The 23,068-nt window shown below is 31.4% G+C and overlaps 2 protein-coding genes across 3 annotated transcripts in view; one reads left to right on the top strand and one right to left on the bottom strand.

The window, feature by feature from the left end:
• Window positions 1-563: 563 nt before the first annotated feature.
• LOC126736229 (uncharacterized) lies at window positions 564-6,263 on the top strand. Its single transcript, XM_050440493.1, has 4 exons — window positions 564-851; window positions 4,519-5,121; window positions 5,755-6,069; window positions 6,127-6,263. The coding sequence occupies exons 1-4, from the start codon at window positions 756-758 to the stop codon at window positions 6,202-6,204; spliced, it is 1,092 nt and encodes a 363-aa protein (XP_050296450.1). The 5' UTR covers window positions 564-755; the 3' UTR covers window positions 6,205-6,263.
• A 3,189-nt stretch (window positions 6,264-9,452) lies between these two features.
• LOC126736228 (ubiquinone biosynthesis monooxygenase COQ6, mitochondrial) overlaps window positions 9,453-23,068 on the bottom strand; it is a 66,078-nt gene continuing 52,462 nt past the window's right edge. The window contains exons 9-11 of one of the 2 annotated variants that reach the window (XM_050440492.1): window positions 14,227-14,393; window positions 13,494-13,504; window positions 13,244-13,347 (exon numbers count right to left, since the gene is read on the bottom strand). In XM_050440492.1, the coding sequence (XP_050296449.1) occupies window positions 13,335-13,347; window positions 13,494-13,504; window positions 14,227-14,393 (191 nt within the window). In that variant the 3' untranslated portion in view covers window positions 13,244-13,334. Of the gene's footprint in view, window positions 9,624-13,243; window positions 13,348-13,493; window positions 13,505-14,226; window positions 14,394-23,068 lie in introns of those variants that run through there. The other variant, XM_050440491.1, reaches the window with a different exon arrangement.

The raw sequence follows: 23,068 nt of genomic DNA, 5'->3' as shown, positions 1-23,068 counted from the left end.
TGTCACTGTCAGATATTTGTCTACCTGCTTTGAAGTGTAAAGGTAATGAAGGTTATGAGGTGCAGAAAAAGCAAACTTTTTCATCAGAAAAACGTATTTTAAATAGGTTTCTCGCAATTTTTTTTGCAAAATAATGGGTTTTTTTAAAGTCTGTTAACTTAAACTTCACTTGTTCCAAGTTTCAATCCTATCGATTAAATAGAACGGGTTCTGACATGGGGTTGAAAATATTACACGTAAAACCCTATGACCCGAGATAAAAAAATGCACTGTATAACTTGTTAAACCCTTTAATAATAGGCGTTAAAACAATAGGGTTGCTATTTAAAAAAAAAAATAGTCAATAATGTCATATCGCACATTTGAGGCACCCTGTAAACAATTTTTTGCATTAAAGTAAAAACAATTGAAGATACTAATCGATGTGTCCGAGCATATTTCCGAAAAAAAGAACAACTTTCATATAGCGAATTTACTCACTTACAAATTAGAGATCTTAAAGGTTTAAATAACCGCTGGTGAAAATCGATAAAATAAATGTTATAGTGTGTATATTGACGCAGTTGAGACAGAACCGCGGTGCAAAAGCCTCCATTGTGGACATCCACAAGTAGTTTTCGAATTCTACCGGTTCTGAAAACGTCCTTTAACGTTGATTTCATATTTAGAACCCGAAATTTTATTGTATTTATATATATTTTTTCAATATATCTCGCCGCGATTTTATCGAGTTAAATTTTCGGCAATTCGGCAACATGGTCGCGGATTGCTGCATTCAAGGGTGTACGAAGGTTCGATATCCGACAGTTGGCGCAAAAAATACGAAAACTCTTTTTAAAGTGCCGGATAACGTGAGTATAAATGGTTGTATTTTTGGTTTTTAGGTACTCGGTTTTCGAAAAAGAGGTTTTCTTTTAAATTCGGAGTACTTTCGGAGACTATATGCGAAGAATCCAAATATGTTTTTTCTGGAGTTATTTAAAAAAAAATACAATAAATACTTTATTGAGACCCTTTTTTGTCCTGTATCAGCTGGTGTTTTTAAATTTATAATGCGACGTTTCCTCTTCCAGATATCATCATTAACTTTATATTCTTTCAAATACGGACCTGGATATTTTTATTTAATTTTTTCGCGTCGGTTTTGCGTCCAATAAACACAATGACATATAGGGTCATCATAAGGTGAATGCGCCTATTCTTGACCAGTTAACGTAAATCTCACCTTTCATAAATGATAAAAAAAGTTAATTAAAAAAATCAATTAGGTTTGTTTCTAAATTTATTATAAGTATTTATAAAATAATGTAAAAATAATACATAAATTTACAAAAAAAATTGGTACCTACTTCTTTGGCTATTAAAAAACTAAGTAAATGCATATGCATATATGAATAAAAATGAGTAAAATATACTTAAGAAAAGAGTAAGAGCAGTAAAATTGTAATTAGCGCAACAATTAAAATTTAAGCGTTATTATGTACAAAATAAACAAGTATAGTCTCTATCAGAAATGTCATCATAAGATAGTCCAATGAAGTCTGTACATTTCATGTGGTACCACCTAGAACACCTATCACATCCGACATTTTTTTCATCTTCCTCTTCAGTATCACTTATTAAATCTTCATTGCAAGATGAACATTGCAGATGCCCTCGTTCAATTATTAAGTTATTATCATTTTCTTTTTCAAACTCTTTTGGTTGTTGAAGAGAGTTTTCATCTTTCTTTCCTGCCTTCTTTTTCACAATTTTGTTTTTATTTTTCATTTGCCTGTCCTCTCGCTTCCTTTTTATATCTTCCTCTTTTTGTCGCTTCTCATCTTCTTGTTTTGTTAACTTTAGTCTCCAAGCTTGAGAAGAAATTGCACTGGGAAACTTATCCTTTACATTCCTATTCTTACCTCTATATTCTACTGGCTTGGGGTATGACAAATGATTATTCAAGATGGATTTTAATCGCATTGCTCTGGGAGGATGCTGAATGTCAGATATTGTTACTGACGCGCTTACATTAATTACGCATTTATTAGATAATAATTGCTTATGATTTCCGTTAAGTTCAATAACATTATTATTTGTTTTATCTGTTAAGGCAGGGGAACTTCTTGCCGGATAGTCATTCTCAATCGGTGATTCATTTTCTTCAGACACAAATTCTACGATAGGTGCACGATCATTATTTTTCGAGTTTTCGTCTATATCTTGAGCTTCAGGTTCAGTTATAACAATGGCTTCTAAATTGTTTTCCAGTGTTACAGCATCGAATGGAACTATTGTAAGGTCTTGCAAACTAACAATGTCTCCTACCTGAATTTGATTTTGTTCTGTTTGTAACCTATTTGCGTCTCCTTCAGCAGATTTAATTTCGTTCAATATCACTTCAACATTGATGCCATACTCTGTCAAGGAAGGAGCTAATTTTAAAATTACCTTTCTTGCTGTCATCAATTCTGCAGGTGTAAGATCTTCTTCGATATTTACTATATCTAAATGCACAGTTTATTCCTGTATATTTTTTACACATTTGGTATAATCAACATTATCTAGATTGAAAGGATACAACCTGCATATCCGAAATCCGTTAATTATCTGCCCTTTCATGTCGCTATTATTGAGAGTTTCTTGGTATAATTGACAGAAGTTTAATTTTGTAACACACATATTTGTGTTTTCCGGACGCGCTTGCCAGTTGCGAACAGTCTTTTTCCATTCGGTCTTCAATGGCTTAAAGACACTTACATCGGCAGGCTGTAACATGTGTGTCATATTGGGTGGCAAGGCATACAGCACGATTTGATTTTGGTCGCAATATTCAGATAAAGCCAAAGTCATATGCGACTTGTGACCATCAATAAACAATAATGTTGTGTCTCATGTTACTTTCAATAATAGCCGCGTGACGTTATATGTGGTGTCTCAGAGGTAATTGTGTACTATATAGCCGTGTGAGCTTTGATCGGCGTCTCAGTCCTTTATAGCTTGTATGGAACTGAAAGAGCGCGGCTTTAACTGTCTGACACTAGTTTTGGTTTTTGAATTTGAGACTCGAAAGTGAATCTTCGTGGTTTCAAAAATAAGTCGTTCATAAAATCAAAATGTATAGAAAATAAACATTTTTATTGATTAAGATACAGCATAAAAGCAAGAAAGCTAAGAAATAAACGAAATACGTCCAAATTCAAACATTATTTGGTACGGTTATGTACCTGGAAAAAGCCTCCAGATTCTCTTTGAACCTTTTGATAACAAATAACGCATCAACATCTGCCAAGGAATATTGACGCCTTAGAAAATTGAAAAGCTTTCAATGTTCTTAGGTTGACGCTCTTTTAAAGCAACATTTTGCCTGGGTTGCTCAATATCAGGACCTAAGAGACTGTTTACGATCTCCTGCTTGAACTTTAGGATGGACAGTTTTTCATTCACTATTTCTTGATGTGCAAAATATGTGCATTTACCAAAGCACTACCAATAAGAAGCTCAATAGCGAGCTTACAGTACCACTTCACCCCTCTGAGTAATGAAGTGGTGTAAGACTTTGATGCGAAAGATCAATGTAGGCTTTATGTTTGTTGTAGTCAACAATCGCAGCAGGTTTTTGAAATTCTTTATCATGGTCATTAAATCATCAGTGTGTTTTGCGGATAAGGTAAGCACAACTCTTTTATCTTCCCACTTTTGGACAATTAGACCTGAGCTTTTTGTTAACAATTTGCTTAGGATTCATTTTTCAAAAAGTGCCAACTAAGTGAGTGTTCCTGGCAAGTAGAGCGTTTGCCAAAACCACACTTGTATAATAATTATCTGTAAAAATAATACGTCCTTAGTGTCAAGTAAGTCATTTGCAAGAGTGAGTACTACTTTTTGTGATGAAGATTGGCCCTCTACCCGATCTTGTTCACAATAAATCAACATAGTGTGAGTATATCCCTTTTTGATGCAGAGCTTATAAAGTTTTATTCCCAACTTGTGCATTCGGAGGAAAAAGGATGCCTAATACGGATGTTAGGTATGACTCTGCTTCACGAAATGACAGGCTCAGGCAGGTGGAAGTAAGACGCAACATTTGTTGCACACGGCCATTGATTTAAGTTTTATGTGTTGAGGCCGCGTGACCATACGAAAACTCTCATAAAAAAATTGCCAAAAAGTTTCTAATTAATTTTTTTTTGTAAAACAAAATATTTATAAGTGTTCTAGAACACCACAATTAACTTTTGAATTGGCCGGAGGAACTAATTTTTTTTTTGCATTACGGCAGTCAACGTGTTAATATTATTAATAATCAAAAGGATTTAAAGCCCAAAAGTTTTACATTACAATAACATATCTGAGAAATCATCATTTAGAAGTTCTTGCATTGAGTAAAAACATTTTTTATGGTGATCTGCCATATCAATGTGTTTCTGCTGTCTGGGGACAATTATATCCATTTTTTTTAAGTCCAAACAAATTACACTTTATTTAGGCCACTTTTTGTCCTCTATAAAATGACAGTTTTCTTTTTATTTCCAGTGCATAAAAGAGCGAGAAATATGGATGAAAAACCTCGAGCCTCACATGAAAAAACCCCACCGCAAACGTAAATTCATTTACGTGTGCGAGGATCATTTCGAGGAAAAATATCTGCGACGTGACCCACCCGAACCATCGTTTATCGATGGAAAAATGGAAACGGTACCACGGAAACGTCTTCGTTTGGTAACGGGGAGTCTACCAACGAAATTTGAGTGCTCCACGGTCACCAGTGAGGAGAATTCCGGTGATGAGCAGTTGGTGACCATCGAGCCTCCATGGTCCCCAAAATCCTTTGACGACATCGATTCAGACTGTTTGTCTTTGAAAAGTGAGTTATTGTCGTCAACTCCCGATCTTGAGGAGCCGTTTTCTTCCGATGGCGAGGAGACAACCACCGATATTCAGCAAAGACTGTCTCCGGAGCAAACGAGTTATAACATGGACAATCTTCTGGATGAATGGATTTCTTTTGGATCTATATACGTCCAGTCTTGGGGTTATATTAGGGCGGCTCCAGTGGGGATCCAGTTTATGTCTTATTCATATTTGGAGCCCTCCAAGTGGCGTGGGATTCTCGTGAGGAACGACATGAGTGTCCAGGTACACGAAAAAAAAAACTAAAGATTAAGAATCTTGGCTGAAGATAAGCTTAGAGTCATGCAAAATATATATGTTATTTAAATATTAATAATCTTTGTCTTAGTATAGCAATACTTGGCAGAACACGTTTGCAAATATTATTTTAATAGGATATAAGCTTTACCATTCTTAGGTAACGTGATTAGGTAGTGATTTTTTAATTAGTATTTAATAGGTAGTAGTAGTGGTGTTTCCGTGCTACCTTAATCTGGATCTTAGTATAGCAAACATTGAGTGAAATAATTTGGCAACTTGCAAGATGAAGATATAATTTAATGAATCTAATCTGAAATAATATTGAATAATGAATGAAATATAATAATAGGAACTTGAGCTGCAACATTTTCCTTAACTTGCTCTTGTACTATTACACATTTATTTTCATTTAAAATAAGATTTACTTTAAATTTTGAGACAAGCGTACATTTAAAAATACGATTAAACTCTTCTTGTCTCAATGTTCTTAAACCAGATTTAAACACCATAACAAGTAATTTAAGATAATTTTTTGAATCGAGTGGTTTTAAGGATTTTTTTTTGTGTGTACCATAAAATGCCTTATATCGCCTCAAATTTTTATGTGCGAAATTTCAGGCGATGGCTCATGGAAACATCGTGAAATATCGCACTCAAATTAAGCGGGTCACGTGCCTCGACGACCTCATGTTGACGATAAAAGAAGTCTCCAGTTTGCACGTGTGCAAAGGCACTCTCGGTCGAGTTTGTCCAGTGGGGCTCTACATGAAACGGATCACCAAGAAGTCGCAAAGGTGCAACGATTGCCTGAAGATTTATCGGAACGAGTATGAGAAAAAGAGACGCAGAGAGATCCGCGAAGAGAAGAAGAAGATAAACCAGAGACGGCTGACGAAGAACTTGAGACAGCAACTCGTACGGGCAAACGAAAAAGTTGAGAGGTGTTGAGCAGTTTGTGTGAATTTGATGTTAATGTTTTTGATATTTCAGATTGTTAAGCTGCAGGATGTTGTGGAGGATTTAGAGGAAGAGATTCGGCGAGAGAAGAAGAAACAGTTGATGCTATAAATGGGAATTTGATAAATTGATGGGTATAAGCCGACTGAAATTAAATCATTTAAATGAAATTGTGTTTCACTATTATGTCCGTTAGCTTGGTTCTCAAATAGTCAGTCAAAATATTATGAATTTTATAATGATTAAGAATCACATTCAATTCAATCACATACTACTGGGCAATCACTTTCCAGTTTTTAAATAGAAATATCGAGATAATAGTAGATATAAAAGGGAAGATCAAGAAAATTTAATTTTTTTAAAATTAATTTTAAAGGAAAAATAGAAATAAAATATATTTCCAGATTTTAAATGAGAAATGAAACAAAAATTAATTTTGCAGATTTTAAGCCAAAAATTAAAGAACATTTTGAATTTTAAGTGAAAATTTAAAAAAAAATAATAAATTGCAGATTTCAAGTGAAAAATTCCAGATTCCTAGGTTTTGAGTGAAAAATTTTATATTTCACAAGTTCAAGAAAATTTTGAATGATTTTAGTGGAAAATTAATTTTCGGATATTATAGAGTAGAAAATTAAAAAAAAAATAATCCCCAGATTTTAAGTTAGTAATTGCAAGAAAATTAAAAATATTCCGATTTTAAGTGAAAAATTTAAAATATTAAACCTACCTTTACCTTTTAATAAAATATAAAACCTACGTGGAAAATCCAAGAATATTTTAAATATCCAGATTTAACAAAAAAACAATTTTTCTGATAATTGATATAAATTTCTGGATATTAAGTAGAAATTTAGAATTTCTGCAAATTTAATATGAATACAATAAATAATTGTGAATTATGCAAATAATACGTAAAACTTTCAAAAGATACTATTTTTAACTGATACTATAAAGAAAATTCAAGAAAATTTTAAATTTTCAGATTTTAAGTGGAAATTACAAGAATATTTTAAAAATGCCAGATTTTATGAAATAACAAATTACCTGATAATTGATATGAATTTCCAAATATTAAATGAGGAAATTTTCGAATTTCTCAAAATTTTTATATACCTTATATTTTTTTATATTTGATATTTCAGATTGTTAGGCTGCAGGATGTTGTGGAGGATTTAAAGGAAAAGATTCGGCAAAGAAGAAGTTGATGCTATAAATGGGATTTTTTTTGAATCTTATCAACAATATAAGTTCAACTATATATTATCAACAACTAAGTCTTATAACTGAAAATAAAACTGTCGATATTATAAATAAAATAGGGTCAAATGCAATAGATGGTGATGGAATTTCCATTAGAGATCTTAAACTATGTCTTCCTTTTTGTCTTAAGCCATTAGTCAATATTTTAAATTCCTGCATCTTAGAAAACCAATTCCCCAATGACTGGAAAAAAGCGATACTCATTCCCTTACCAAAAATACCTTGTCCAACAGATTATAAAGACATTAGGCCAATAAGTATTCTGCCTGTCATTTCAAAAATCTTAGAACGTCACGTATATAACGAAATAGCTGACTATGTTTATAATTTAAAAATTATTCCTGATTGCCAGTCAGGAATTCGTAAATCTTATAGTACTATAACAAGTCTTATCAGTATTGTTAATGATATCAGGTTTAAAGAGGATTCAAAGGAAATAACTTGCCTAACTCTTTTAGATCTAAGTAAAGCATTCGATACCATAGATCACCAAATGCTTTTGGCAAAACTGCACTATTATGGTTTTTCGGCAAATGCCATAAATTTTTTTAGCTCTTATCTTAAAGATCGGTTACATTGTGTCCGAACGGTGAATGATGATGAATTTAAATTTTCAAGGTTTTTGTTATTTAAAAAAGGGGTGCCTCAGGGTTCCATATTAGGCCCCTTACTTTTCTCTTTATATGTTGCTGATATGAATAAGTGCATCGAAAATTCTAAGCTGCACCAATTTGCTGACGACTCCCAAATTTATAATTCTTTTAAAATATCAGACGTTCAGGTGGCACAGAATAAAATTAACGCCGACTTAAATCAGATTGCTTTGTTTGCTGAAAACCATAACCTCAAATTAAATGCTTCAAAGTCATGTGCAATGTTTTTTTCACAAAATAAAAGTCATCTTCTAGATTGCATGGAAAATTTTAAAATTAATATTAATGGAACAGCTATACCAACCGTTGCGGAAAAACGTAATCTAGGGGTTATATTCGATTCAAATCTCAGCTTTGCCTCCCACATTAAGAACAAAATTAAAATTGCTTACGGTCGTTTAAAAAACTTATATCAATATAAAAATCAGTTACCATCAAACACCAAATATTTGCTTTGCAATTCGCTTGTACTGTCTTTGGTGGATTATGCGGACATTGTGTATGGCGACTCACTAACCGTATCTCTGTCAAGGACGGTGCAAAAACTGCAAAATAGTTGTATGCGTTTTTCCTTTAATATATCGTATAGAGACCACATTACTCCTTATGTAAATTCACATTTTATATTAAATATGAGAAATAGAAGGAAGTGTCATATGTATAATTTAATTTACAAAATAATTAAATCAGGTCAGCCGCCATATTTAAGAGACTTATTTTTTCACCATGATTATATACACAATGTAAGAAATCCAAACTTAATTAGAATTCCATTTCATCAAACATCAGGTTTTAAAAAATCATTCCAGTATGTAGGCATTCATATGTGGAACAAGTTACCGGATTACATTAAAAATAGTTCTTGTAATTTATTGCATATGTTAAAGAAATTCTTCTTAATTTTCAACTAACATAGGCATTTTAACAAATTCACACCATCAAATTTTTATTAAAAATATAATTTAATTATTTTTATTTAATTGCAACCAAATTATTTTTGAGTTCTTACTTTTTAAATCAACACTGGTCTTGTTGATCTTGCAGGCATAAAAATAAAATTTTAAATGGTTCATTTTGGAATATCTATTCATTTTTGCGCCGTGTTGCCCTGGTTTTCCAGCCTCGGCTCGTGTTTTTTGCCGCCCTTCCTCCTCTCTGTCTATTGCACAGATGGTACCTATATTAATGTAATTGATATAGTAAATTATTACACTATATTTTTTTATGTTTTTAGGGTTTAATGACTTATTTTCTTAATAATTATAATTGGGAAAGTCTTTATTCTTCTTTTAGTTGTAATTAGGTTAGTATGTTTTAACGGTCTGAGCAGCACCTATAAAAGTCTTTTGAATTAAAAATTGAATTGAATTTGAATATTGTTTTACACCTGTTTTTATTGCCTGTAATAAATTTATTAGAGGATTTTAAAGGATATACATAATAGTTCTTGGAAATTTTATTATTTACAAACCTTTACCTGGCCTATATATAATTACAGATAATATTAAATAGTTATCAGGTAAAAAAGGTAATTTTTAAGAAATAAAATGCAAATTGACGTAATTTACCTAAATAGGTGTCGTGTCAGTTGGATGCTTGAGTGACGATGGCTCTCTGAAACAAAGGACTGTTTTATTAAAAATATTTGTACTAACACTCTCTAAACTCTATTCAGAAGAATATTCTCTATCTATATAGATACATCAAAGAGTGAAGAAGGCAATGGAGCAGTAATATACCTACATTCCCGACTTAGAATTTAATACCAATTTAAAATTGACCAGAATTGTAGCACATTTACTTCTGAGGCAATTGCCATTAGAGAGGCACCTAAACTTGCCTTACAAGACAGTAACAAACACTATGTTATACTATCGGACTCCATGTCTGTTCTTCAAGGCATTGAAAGGAGTTATGTTTGGTCTTATAAAGTGGAAAGGTCTTATAATATGGAAAAATAATAAACTTAAACATTTCTATGGGTTAAGGCTCATACTGGTATTAAAGTTAATGAGCTGGTAGATTTGCTGGCCAAAAATAGAATTGCCGTCGGCAACTACATACCTGATCTTCCTTGGCTCACTGAAAAAATACAAATGTTAAGTGGAATGATATTTGGGAAAATATTTGCAAAGAATCTCCAACAAGTTATTGCAAATTAGTTCCAAAAATACCTTCTGCATACTGACATAGTGAACTAAACGTGCCAAGGCGTTTTAAAACAACTATAATTCGTATGAAATTAGGAAATGCTTGGTACCCAGCACACCTCAACAAAATTAAAGTATTACCCACTGATCTGTGCACAAATTGTAATGTTATGACCTTGGGTGACCTTGTGTCGTTAACTTTACAGTGTTACTATTTTGCCAAGAGTTTGCAGACGGTAGCTCAGAATTATTGGAGGCTTGGGATTGTTTGAAGGTTCACTTATGACTGACTATTAAAGAATATAATCTTGATTATAACTATTAAATAAGAGGGCGCCACTTAGTTTTTTTTTATAAATGAAAGAAAACTAAGAAAATCACTTGGTATATAGGTTTCAATTAACAACTAAATGACCCTGAATAAAGTAGACTTAAAGAGGCAAAAAAAAATATCTTAACAATACAATCAAATTATATTTACATCAAAGATATGTATACACCTCATTTTCTAATCTGTTAAATGTTAATAATTTATTATGAATTAAAACATGAATAATGTTGATATGATTAAAATAAATTTGACAAAAGTAACATTTAAATTATGATTTCACTACTAGGTAGATTTCAGCACTTGAAAAATAAATTACAATAATTAAAATTTTTAATATATATTTGTAGTACGCAGGGGAAAGTTCATGAACCTTTTTACCTAAGGCATATTAGCCTTAACCGAGTTATATCTACTCACCTACTAAAAAAGGTACTGAAAAATACTGAACAAAAAATAACTAAAATTATAGATAAGAAATTGACGTATTAAATTATGATATTGATTAAATATTTGTAGCAATAAATTGAAATTAAAAGTATATTAATAAAAATTTAAATAAGTGAGATAAATCTATGGTTAGTAATATTCAAATAAATGGAATAAACCGGCCTGTGTACTCCTCCAAGAAATGAACGGTAAGGCTTCAAAATCGAGGCTGTGAATGTATGCCATTTGTAGCTTAGCTATCCGGACTGGAAATCTCTAATACTAGCTCTTAATTCTAGCTCTAGCGCCACCGCTTTCAGCAATTTCCCGGGGAAATCAAAATCCTGCAGCCATCAACAATTGAAGAAAAATAAAGAGGAAAACGGAAAAGTAAAACCATAAAACAACGGTTGCCATTGTATTCACTGTCGATAAAAAAATAAATGGCGTTAAAAATGTGACACACTCACCTTGCTAAGTTTCATTATCTATCCATCAAAATCTTGGGCATCCTGCACCAGAATTATGAATTAAACGGTTCCCTAAGGGAACAAGATTAAGGACTATAAATTACAAACCATATTGGCCACTTCCTGCTGAGCTGTCAATGTTAATCCAATCAGAGAAAACATTAATTAAAACCAACCAGAAGAGTGACGGACCGTCAACAGAAAGCATGAATAATTAAACCAGGAGAGTGATGCGTTACAGTAGTAATGTGTCATTGACAGTGTGAATTTAAAGAAATATCGATAAAAGAAGTTCACTGAAATTATTAATATAATTATTGAAATTAATGAAATATCAATGGAGCGTTAGTGAACATAAGAAATAGAAAAATAAAACGCTACAACCTAAATCACATATTTTTTTAATGTAAAAATATACTGAAGAAATCGAGATGGTAGTGGAATGTAAAGTGGCTAGTCCATTTAATATTATGCATTTATTGGCACTAGAAAATGCAAAAATATTTAACCTTCCTTAGAAATGTAAGACTTAGTATTTTTAATTAGAATAGTTATCCTAGTTCCAAGTCTCATTCCCTTATGTTTCCGTGGTCAATATCCCTTGTATTTTATTAAGTCGCCCTGACAGACCCGAGCGGCGTGAAGTGTGTCTCACTATCTTAAATGTTTAGATAGTATTAATGTAAGGATAGGATAATGTAGCTAAGAACCGTCCTATAAATCTAGATATTAAAAATAAGATAGCATTAAAAAAAAGCATAATCTACACAAAGGATAAAGAATATTTTTAAATCAATTATCTGAGTAGTTAGAAATATGCGATACTTAATAGTGGCAAATCAAATAAAATATTAAAAATTGTAACTGGCTGCATAAAATGGTAAAATGCCACATGCCACCAAAAATGTTTTTAAAAGTAATGTTCTTAAAAAAAGCGCCTAATGCCTGGAATAACATCAAAAGTTGGTCCATCAGCCTGGAAAATATTCAGTAAATATACTGGCACTGAAAAACGCCATTTTAAGTGTCTGGAAATTATTTTGGAAATAAAGACTCTAAAATATTCCTTAAAGATCATTGGTAAATAGAATTTTTACCAATTTTAATATAAATAAACAGGTTTTTTCTTCCATAGAACGTAAAGCAGTAAAATATTTTCAGGCTTTCTGAAAGTGTAAGTAATCATAAAGAAGCACCCAATATTAAGCTTGCATTTTATAATACAAAATTAATTGGCTCTATTTTCACTAAATTAAAAGGTCTTATCCGTAAAGAATTATCTTCTAATTTAATTTAAAAGGTTCCCTGCTGTAACTGTGATAAGCACAAGTACGATTGCAATATTATCACTAAAGACAAAAAAGAAAAAAAAGAGCGAGTTTTCGAAAGTAAATTTTTTTAAGCGAAATGTTATTTTTTCATATATAACGACACAGTAAATTGTACAACAAACACCCAATATAATCAGTTGCTGTACATCTATAAACATGAGATAAACCATCAATGTACGGACACAATTCTTATACCACAATAAAACAAAATCTATTATTTTAAAGAATGTCGCTAATAAATTTTAGAACAATACCATCATATATGTATAATCAGTGTTTCTCTTAATATATGTATAATTTTTTTTGCCGGGAACATTGGTAATAAATAATAATATTGTTTAATGAGGAATGGATATATTATATGTATATATTTTTGACTTTGTTATTGGTTAGGTAAGTTTATATATTATGTAATAAGTGATGTTAGCCTGTAAGAGATTACTACACATAATTGTATTGTGTAAGTTAAGTTTCTTGATTTATTGATGATTCTTCTTCACTTATTGGAACCACGCATAATTTAAGTTTGGTATCGGCAATTCGCATAATGCTCTTGTAACAAATAAATAATATTGGTAACACAGATGCATAGGCAGGCGGATTTTGTTACGTAGATGTCAAGAGCAACATTTTATGTTTTCTTAATCGAAAGAGTCCTGTACATCTTAACACTATCTTTTACTGTACATATTGTTTTAATTTATTTATTTGTTTAATTGTAAACTGTAACGTGTCATCTCCATCCCCGAAGATGGCCTAAACAAAGGATGAAACATCGGCGTTTCTTCTGAAATAAAATCAATTTTATTTGAAATTCTAAACCTGGGACACTTTATTTCCATTTCACACTAAGGACCGTTAAACTTTATTAATTCAAAAGAATGTTCTCTACAAATGTCGTTTTGGCTCTAAGAGGATTCAAGTAAATGGTTTAGAAATATTTGAATTTTTATGTAAGGGATCTTAAGAAAGCGTCTAATGCCTAGATTAACATGATAAGTTAGTCCAAGAGTGTAAACAATATAGAAAATAACTGAAGCCTGGAAGAAATACAAGTTTAAAAAACTGGAACTGGAAAACACCATTTCAAATATTTGGAAATTATTTGGATTCACTGTAAAACAAGAATCTAAAATATTCCTTAAAGAAGTCATAAAAAATATATAAAAATGTAAAGGATCAGAAGTAGTTTGATCAGTGAAAGAAAAAGTACAATGTTCTGAAGAATGGTCTCTGAAGTGTTATTCTAGGTCCAAAATTATCTCGATGGAAGTTTCCGAAATATTGAAGTTTTCCTATAGTTACACAACGCAAAACTTATTAAATTATTATTTCATTAGAATGTATCAGTAATATGACCTATAGCTTCGAATATAGGCAAAATATTTATTTAAAACAAACAACAAATACACTCAAGAACCTTTTGAAAAACGACACCGGTTTACAACCATCATAAACTATGTACATCTACCCCATTATAATTTAAATCTCCTTTTTTTTTCACGTTACCTTCAAGGGTGCCAGGGCGTGGGTAAATTGCAACCCCAGACTTCTCAGAAGGACAACGGGGGTTAAATCCGTCGTATACAGCCGATGCAGACCCTCGATTGCCGCCATGGTTGTCACATTGTGCTTTTGCCTTTCGCTCTCGTATTCTCTCAGGTAGCCGAGGTCGTCTGAAAAGGGAGTTTTTATATAACGGTGTAAAAATATAAAAAAGGTGGTGAAAAAGCTGGGTTCTCATTTATCTATCCTTATCTCAGTTTAATAATTAGAAGAGTATTGGAAAAAATTGATGTTTTTCTGGTTCAATTAGATAAACTATGCCAGAAAAACACCATTTCCAGAAGATCCAAACACTATTAAAAAAATGAAACGATGATATAGGAAGTAGGTGAAAAAGTGGGGGTTCTCATTTATATATCCTTATCTCAGTTTAATAATTAGAAGAATATTGGAAGAAAGTGATGTTTTTCTGGTTCAATTAGATAAACCATGCGAGAAAAACACTATTTCCAGAAGATCCAAACACTATTAAAGAAATTAAACGATGATATAGGAAGTAGGTGGAAAAGTGGGGATTCTCATTTATATATCCTTATCTCAGTTTAATAATTAGAAGAGTATTGGAACAATGTGATGTTTTTCTGGTTCAATTAGATAAACCATGCGAGAAAAACACTATTTCCAGAAGATCCAAACACTATTAAAGAAATGAGATGATGATATAGGAAGTAGGTGGAAAAGTGGGGGTTCTCATTTATATATCCTTATCTCAGTTTAATAATTATAAGAGTATTGGAACAAAGTGATGTTTTTCTGGTTCAATTAGATAAACCATGCGAGAAAAACACTATTTCCAGAAGATCCAAACACTATTAAAGAAATGAGATGATGATATAGGAAGTAGGTGGAAAAGTGGGGGTTCTCATTTATATATCCTTATCTCAGTTTAATAATTAGAAGAGTATTGGAACAATGTGATGTTTTTCTGGTTCAATTAGACAAACCATGCCAGAAAAACACTATTTCCAGAAGATCCAAACACTATTAAAGAAATGAGATGATGATATAGGAAGTAGGTGGAAAAGTGGGGGTTCTCATTTATATATCCTTATCTCAGTTTAATAATTAGAAGAATATTGGAACAAAGTGATGTTTTTCTGGTTCAATTAGATAAACCATGAGAGAAAAACACTATTTTCAGAAGATCCAAACACTATTAAAGAAATGAGATGATGATATAGGAAGTAGGTGGAAAAGTGGGGGTTCTCATTTATATATCCTTATCTCAGTTTAATAATTAGAAGAGTATTGGAACAATGTGATGTTTTTCTGGTTCAATTAGACAAACCATGCCAGAAAAACACTATTTCCAGAAGATCCAAACACTATTAAAGAAATGAGATGATGATATAGGAAGTAGGTGGAAAAGTGGGGGTTCTCATTTATATATCCTTATCTCAGTTTAATAATTAGAAGAATATTGGAACAAAGTGATGTTTTTCTGGTTCAATTAGATAAACCATGAGAGAAAAACACTATTTCCAGAAGATCCAAACACTATTAAAGAAATGAGATGATGATATAGGAAGTAGGTGGAAAAGTGGGGGTTCTCATTTATATATCCTTATCTCAGTTTAATAATTAGAAGAATATTGGAACAAAGTGATGTTTTTCTGGTTCAATTAGACAAACCATGCCAGAAAAACACTATTTCCAGAAGATCCAAACACTATTAAAGAAATGAGATGATGATATAGGAAGTAGGTGGAAAAGTGGGGGTTCTCATTTATATATCCTTATCTCAGTTTAATAATTAGAAGAGTATTGGAACAATGTGATGTTTTTCTGGTTCAATTAGATAAACCATGCGAGAAAAACACTATTTCCAGAAGATCCAAACACTATTAAAGAAATGAGATGATGATATAGGAAGTAGGTGGAAAAGTGGGGGTTCTCATTTATATATCCTTATCTCAGTTTAATAATTAGAAGAGTATTGGAACAATGTGATGTTTTTCTGGTTCAATTAGATAAACCATGCGAGAAAAACACTATTTCCAGAAGATCCAAACACTATTAAAGAAATGAGATGATGATATAGGAAGTAGGTGGAAAAGTGGGGGTTCTCATTTATATATCCTTATCTCAGTTTAATAATTAGAAGAGTATTGGAACAATGTGATGTTTTTCTGGTTCAATTAGATAAACCATGCGAGAAAAACACTATTTCCAGAAGATCCAAACACTATTAAAGAAATGAGATGATGATATAGGAAGTAGGTGGAAAAGTGGGGGTTCTCATTTATATATCCTTATCTCAGTTTAATAATTAGAAGAATATTGGAACAAAGTGATGTTTTTCTGGTTCAATTAGACAAACCATGCCAGAAAAACACTATTTCCAGAAGATCCAAACACTATTAAAGAAATGAGATGATGATATAGGAAGTAGGTGGAAAAGTGGGGGTTCTCATTTATATATCCTTATCTCAGTTTAATAATTAGAAGAATATTGGAACAAAGTGATGTTTTTCTGGTTCAATTAGATAAACCATGAGAGAAAAACACTATTTCCAGAAGATCCAAACACTATTAAAGAAATGAGATGATGATATAGGAAGTAGGTGGAAAAGTGGGGGTTCTCATTTATATATCCTTATCTCAGTTTAATAATTAGAAGAATATTGGAACAAAGTGATGTTTTTCTGGTTCAATTAGATAAACCATGAGAGAAAAACACTATTTCCAGAAGATCCAAACACTATTAAAGAAATGAGATGATGATATAGGAAGTAGGTGGAAAAGTGGGGGTTCTCATTTATATATCCTTATCTCAGTTTAATAATTAGAAGAGTATTGGAACAAAGTGATGTTTTTCTGGTTCAATTAGATAAACCATGCGAGAAAAACACTATTTCCAGAAGATCCAAACATTATTAAAGAAATGAGACGATGATATAGGAAATAGGTGGAAAAGTGGGGGTTCTCATTTATATATCCTTATCTCAGTTTAATAATTAGAAGAATATTGGAACAAAGTGATGTTTTTCTGGTTCAATTAGATAAACCATGCCAGAAAAACACTATTTCCAGAAGATCCAAACACTATTAAAGAAATGAGACGATGATATAGGAAATAGGTGGAAAAGTGGGGGTTCTCATTTATATATCCTTATCTCAGTTTAATAATTAGAAGAATATTGGAACAAAGTGATGTTTTTCTGGTTCAATTAGATAAACCATGAGAGAAAAACACAATTTTCAGAAGATCCAAACACTATTAAAGAAATTAAACGATGATATAGGAAGTAGGTGGAAAAGTGGGGGTTCTCATTTATATATCCTTATCTCAGTTTAATAATTAGAAGAGTATTGGAACAAAGTGATGTTTTTCTGGTTCAATTAGATAAACCATGCGAGAAAAACACTATTTCCAGAAGATCCAAACACTATTAAAGAAATTAAACGATGATATAGGAAGTAGGTGGAAAAGTGGGGGTTCTCATTTATATATCCTTATCTCAGTTTAATAATTAGAAGAATATTGGAACAAAGTGATGTTTTTCTGGTTCAATTAGATAAACCATGAGAGAAAAACACAATTTTCAGAAGATCCAAACACTATTAAAGAAATGAGATGATGATATAGGAAGTAGGTGGAAAAGTGGGGGTTCTCATTTATATATCCTTATCTCAGTTTAATAATTAGAAGAATATTGGAACAAAGTGATGTTTTTCTGGTTCAATTAGATAAACCATGAGAGAAAAACACAATTTTCAGAAGATCCAAACACTATTAAAGAAATTAAACGATGATATAGGAAGTAGGTGGAAAAGTGGGGGTTCTCATTTATATATCCTTATCTCAGTTTAATAATTATAAGAGTATTGGAACAATGTGATGTTTTTCTGGTTCAATTAGATAAACCATGCGAGAAAAACACTATTTCCAGAAGATCCAAACACTATTAAAGAAATTAAACGATGATATAGGAAGTAGGTGGAAAAGTGGGGGTTCTCATTTATATATCCTTATCTCAGTTTAATAATTATAAGAGTATTGGAACAATGTGATGTTTTTCTGGTTCAATTAGATAAACCATGAGAGAAAAACACAATTTTCAGAAGATCCAAACACTATTAAAGAAATTAAACTATGATATAGAAAGTAGGTGGAAAAGTGGGGGTTCTCATTTATATATCCTTATCTCAGTTTAATAATTAGAAGAATATTGGAACAAAGTGATGTTTTTCTGGTTCAATTAGATAAACCATGAGAGAAAAACACAATTTTCAGAAGATCCAAACACTATTAAAGAAATTAAACTATGATATAGAAAGTAGGTGGAAAAGTGGGGGTTCTCATTTATATATCCTTATCTCAGTTTAATAATTAGAAGAGTATTGGAACAATGTGATGTTTTTCTGGTTCAATTAGATAAACCATGAGAGAAAAACACAATTTTCAGAAGATCCAAACACTATTAAAGAAATTAAACGATGATATAGGAAGTAGGTGGAAAAGTGGGGGTTCTCATTTATATATCCTTATCTCAGTTTAATAATTATAAGAGTATTGGAACAATGTGATGTTTTTCTGGTTCAATTAGATAAACCATGAGAGAAAAACACAATTTTCAGAAGATCCAAACACTATTAAAGAAATTAAACGATGATATAGGAAGTAGGTGGAAAAGTGGGGGTTCTCATTTATATATCCTTATCTCAGTTTAATAATTATAAGAGTATTGGAACAATGTGATGTTTTTCTGGTTCAATTAGATAAACCATGAGAGAAAAACACAATTTTCAGAAGATCCAAACACTATTAAAGAAATTAAACGATGATATAGGAAGTAGGTGGAAAAGTGGGGGTTCTCATTTATATATCCTTATCTCAGTTTAATAATTATAAGAGTATTGGAACAATGTGATGTTTTTCTGGTTCAATTAGATAAACCATGAGAGAAAAACACAATTTTCAGAAGATCCAAACACTATTAAAGAAATTAAACTATGATATAGAAAGTAGGTGGAAAAGTGGGGGTTCTCATTTATATATCCTTATCTCAGTTTAATAATTAGAAGAATATTGGAACAAAGTGATGTTTTTCTGGTTCAATTAGATAAACCATGAGAGAAAAACACAATTTTCAGAAGATCCAAACACTATTAAAGAAATTAAACTATGATATAGAAAGTAGGTGGAAAAGTGGGGGTTCTCATTTATATATCCTTATCTCAGTTTAATAATTAGAAGAATATTGGAACAAAGTGATGTTTTTCTGGTTCAATTAGATAAACCATGCGAGAAAAACACTATTTCCAGAAGATCCAAACACTATTAAAGAAATTAAACGATGATATAGGAAGTAGGTGGAAAAGTGGGGGTTCTCATTTATATATCCTTATCTCAGTTTAATAATTAGAAGAATATTGGAACAAAGTGATGTTTTTCTGGTTCAATTAGATAAACCATGAGAGAAAAACACTATTTCCAGAAAATCCAAACACTATTAAAGAAATGAGATGATGATATAGGAAGTAGGTGGAAAAGTGGGGGTTCTCATTTATATATCCTTATCTCAGTTTAATAATTAGAAGAATATTGGAACAAAGTGATGTTTTTCTGGTTCAATTAGATAAACCATGAGAGAAAAACACAATTTTCAGAAGATCCAAACACTATTAAAGAAATTAAACGATGATATAGGAAGTAGGTGGAAAAGTGGGGGTTCTCATTTATATATCCTTATCTCAGTTTAATAATTAGAAGAATATTGGAACAAAGTGATGTTTTTCTGGTTCAATTAGATAAACCATGCGAGAAAAACACAATTTTCAGAAGATCCAAACACTATTAAAGAAATTAAACGATGATATAGGAAGTAGGTGGAAAAGTGGGGGTTCTCATTTATATATCCTTATCTCAGTTTAATAATTAGAAGAATATTGGAACAAAGTGATGTTTTTCTGGTTCAATTAGATAAACCATGAGAGAAAAACACAATTTTCAGAAGATCCAAACACTATTAAAGAAATTAAACGATGATATAGGAAGTAGGTGGAAAAGTGGGGGTTCTCATTTATATATCCTTATCTCAGTTTAATAATTATAAGAGTATTGGAACAATGTGATGTTTTTCTGGTTCAATTAGATAAACCATGCGAGAAAAACACTATTTCCAGAAGATCCAAACACTATTAAAGAAATGAGACGATGATATAGGAAATAGGTGGAAAAGTGGGGGTTCTCATTTATATATCCTTATCTCAGTTTAATAATTAGAAGAATATTGGAACAAAGTGATGTTTTTCTGGTTCAATTAGATAAACCATGAGAGAAAAACACAATTTTCAGAAGATCCAAACACTATTAAAGAAATTAAACGATGATATAGGAAGTAGGTGGAAAAGTGGGGGTTCTCATTTATATATCCTTATCTCAGTTTAATAATTAGAAGAATATTGGAACAAAGTGATGTTTTTCTGGTTCAATTAGATAAACCATGAGAGAAAAACACAATTTTCAGAAGATCCAAACACTATTAAAGAAATTAAACGATGATATAGGAAGTAGGTGGAAAAGTGGGGGTTCTCATTTATATATCCTTATCTCAGTTTAATAATTATAAGAGTATTGGAACAATGTGATGTTTTTCTGGTTCAATTAGATAAACCATGCGAGAAAAACACTATTTCCAGAAGATCCAAACACTATTAAAGAAATGAGACGATGATATAGGAAATAGGTGGAAAAGTGGGGGTTCTCATTTATATATCCTTATCTCAGTTTAATAATTAGAAGAATATTGGAACAAAGTGATGTTTTTCTGGTTCAATTAGATAAACCATGAGAGAAAAACACAATTTTCAGAAGATCCAAACACTATTAAAGAAATTAAACGATGATATAGGAAGTAGGTGGAAAAGTGGGGGTTCTCATTTATATATCCTTATCTCAGTTTAATAATTATAAGAGTATTGGAACAATGTGATGTTTTTCTGGTTCAATTAGATAAACCATGCGAGAAAAACACTATTTCCAGAAGATCCAAACACTATTAAAGAAATGAGACGATGATATAGGAAATAGGTGGAAAAGTGGGGGTTCTCATTTATATATCCTTATCTCAGTTTAATAATTAGAAGAATATTGGAACAAAGTGATGTTTTTCTGGTTCAATTAGATAAACCATGCGAGAAAAACACTATTTCCAGAAGATCCAAACACTATTAAAGAAATTAAACGATGATATAGGAAGTAGGTGGAAAAGTGGGGGTTCTCATTTATATATCCTTATCTCAGTTTAATAATTAGAAGAATATTGGAACAAAGTGATGTTTTTCTGGTTCAATTAGATAAACCATGCGAGAAAAACACTATTTCCAGAAGATCCAAACACTATTAAAGAAATTAAACGATGATATAGGAAGTAGGTGGAAAAGTGGGGGTTCTCATTTATATATCCTTATCTCAGTTTAATAATTAGAAGAATATTGGAACAAAGTGATGTTTTTCTGGTTCAATTAGATAAACCATGAGAGAAAAACACTCTTTCCAGAAGATCCAAACACTATTAAAGAAATGAGATGATGATATAGGAAGTAGGTGGAAAAGTGGGGGTTCTCATTTATATATCCTTATCTCAGTTTAATAATTAGAAGAGTATTGGAACAAAGTGATGTTTTTCTGGTTCAATTAGATAAACCATGCCAGAAAAACACTATTTCCAGAAGATCCAAACACTATTAAAGAAATGAGACGATGATATAGGAAATAGGTGGAAAAGTGGGGGTTCTCATTTATATATCCTTATCTCAGTTTAATAATTAGAAGAATATTGGAACAAAGTGATATTTTTCTGGTTCAATTAGATAAACTATGCCAGAAAAACACTATTTCCAGAAGATCCAAACACTATTAAAGAAATTAAACGATGATATAGGAAGTAGGTGGAAAAGTGGGGGTTCTCATTTATATATCCTTATCTCAGTTTAATAATTAGAAGAATATTGGAACAAAGTGATGTTTTTCTGGTTCAATTAGATAAACCATGCGAGAAAAACACTATTTCCAGAAGATCCAAACACTATTAAAGAAATTAAACGATGATATAGGAAGTAGGTGGAAAAGTGGGGGTTCTCATTTATATATCCTTATCTCAGTTTAATAATTAGAAGAGTATTGGAACAAAGTGATGTTTTTCTGGTTCAATTAGATAAACCATGCGAGAAAAACACTATTTCCAGAAGATCCAAACACTATTAAAGAAATTAAACGATGATATAGGAAGTAGGTGGAAAAGTGGGGGTTCTCATTTATATATCCTTATCTCAGTTTAATAATTAGAAGAATATTGGAACAAAGTGATGTTTTTCTGGTTCAATTAGATAAACCATGAGAGAAAAACACAATTTTCAGAAGATCCAAACACTATTAAAGAAATTAAACGATGATATAGGAAGTAGGTGGAAAAGTGGGGGTTCTCATTTATATATCCTTATCTCAGTTTAATAATTATAAGAGTATTGGAACAATGTGATGTTTTTCTGGTTCAATTAGATAAACCATGCGAGAAAAACACTATTTCCAGAAGATCCAAACACTATTAAAGAAATTAAACGATGATATAGGAAGTAGGTGGAAAAGTGGGGGTTCTCATTTATATATCCTTATCTCAGTTTAATAATTATAAGAGTATTGGAACAATGTGATGTTTTTCTGGTTCAATTAGATAAACCATGCGAGAAAAACACTATTTCCAGAAGATCCAAACACTATTAAAGAAATTAAACGATGATATAGGAAGTAGGTGGAAAAGTGGGGGTTCTCATTTATATA

Source organism: Anthonomus grandis, chromosome 5, assembly GCF_022605725.1.
Source record: "Anthonomus grandis grandis chromosome 5, icAntGran1.3, whole genome shotgun sequence".
Classification (NCBI taxonomy): Eukaryota; Metazoa; Arthropoda; class Insecta; order Coleoptera; family Curculionidae; genus Anthonomus; species Anthonomus grandis.
The sequence above is the reverse complement of the archived record's forward strand: the minus strand, read 5'-3'. Positions and strand labels throughout refer to the sequence as shown.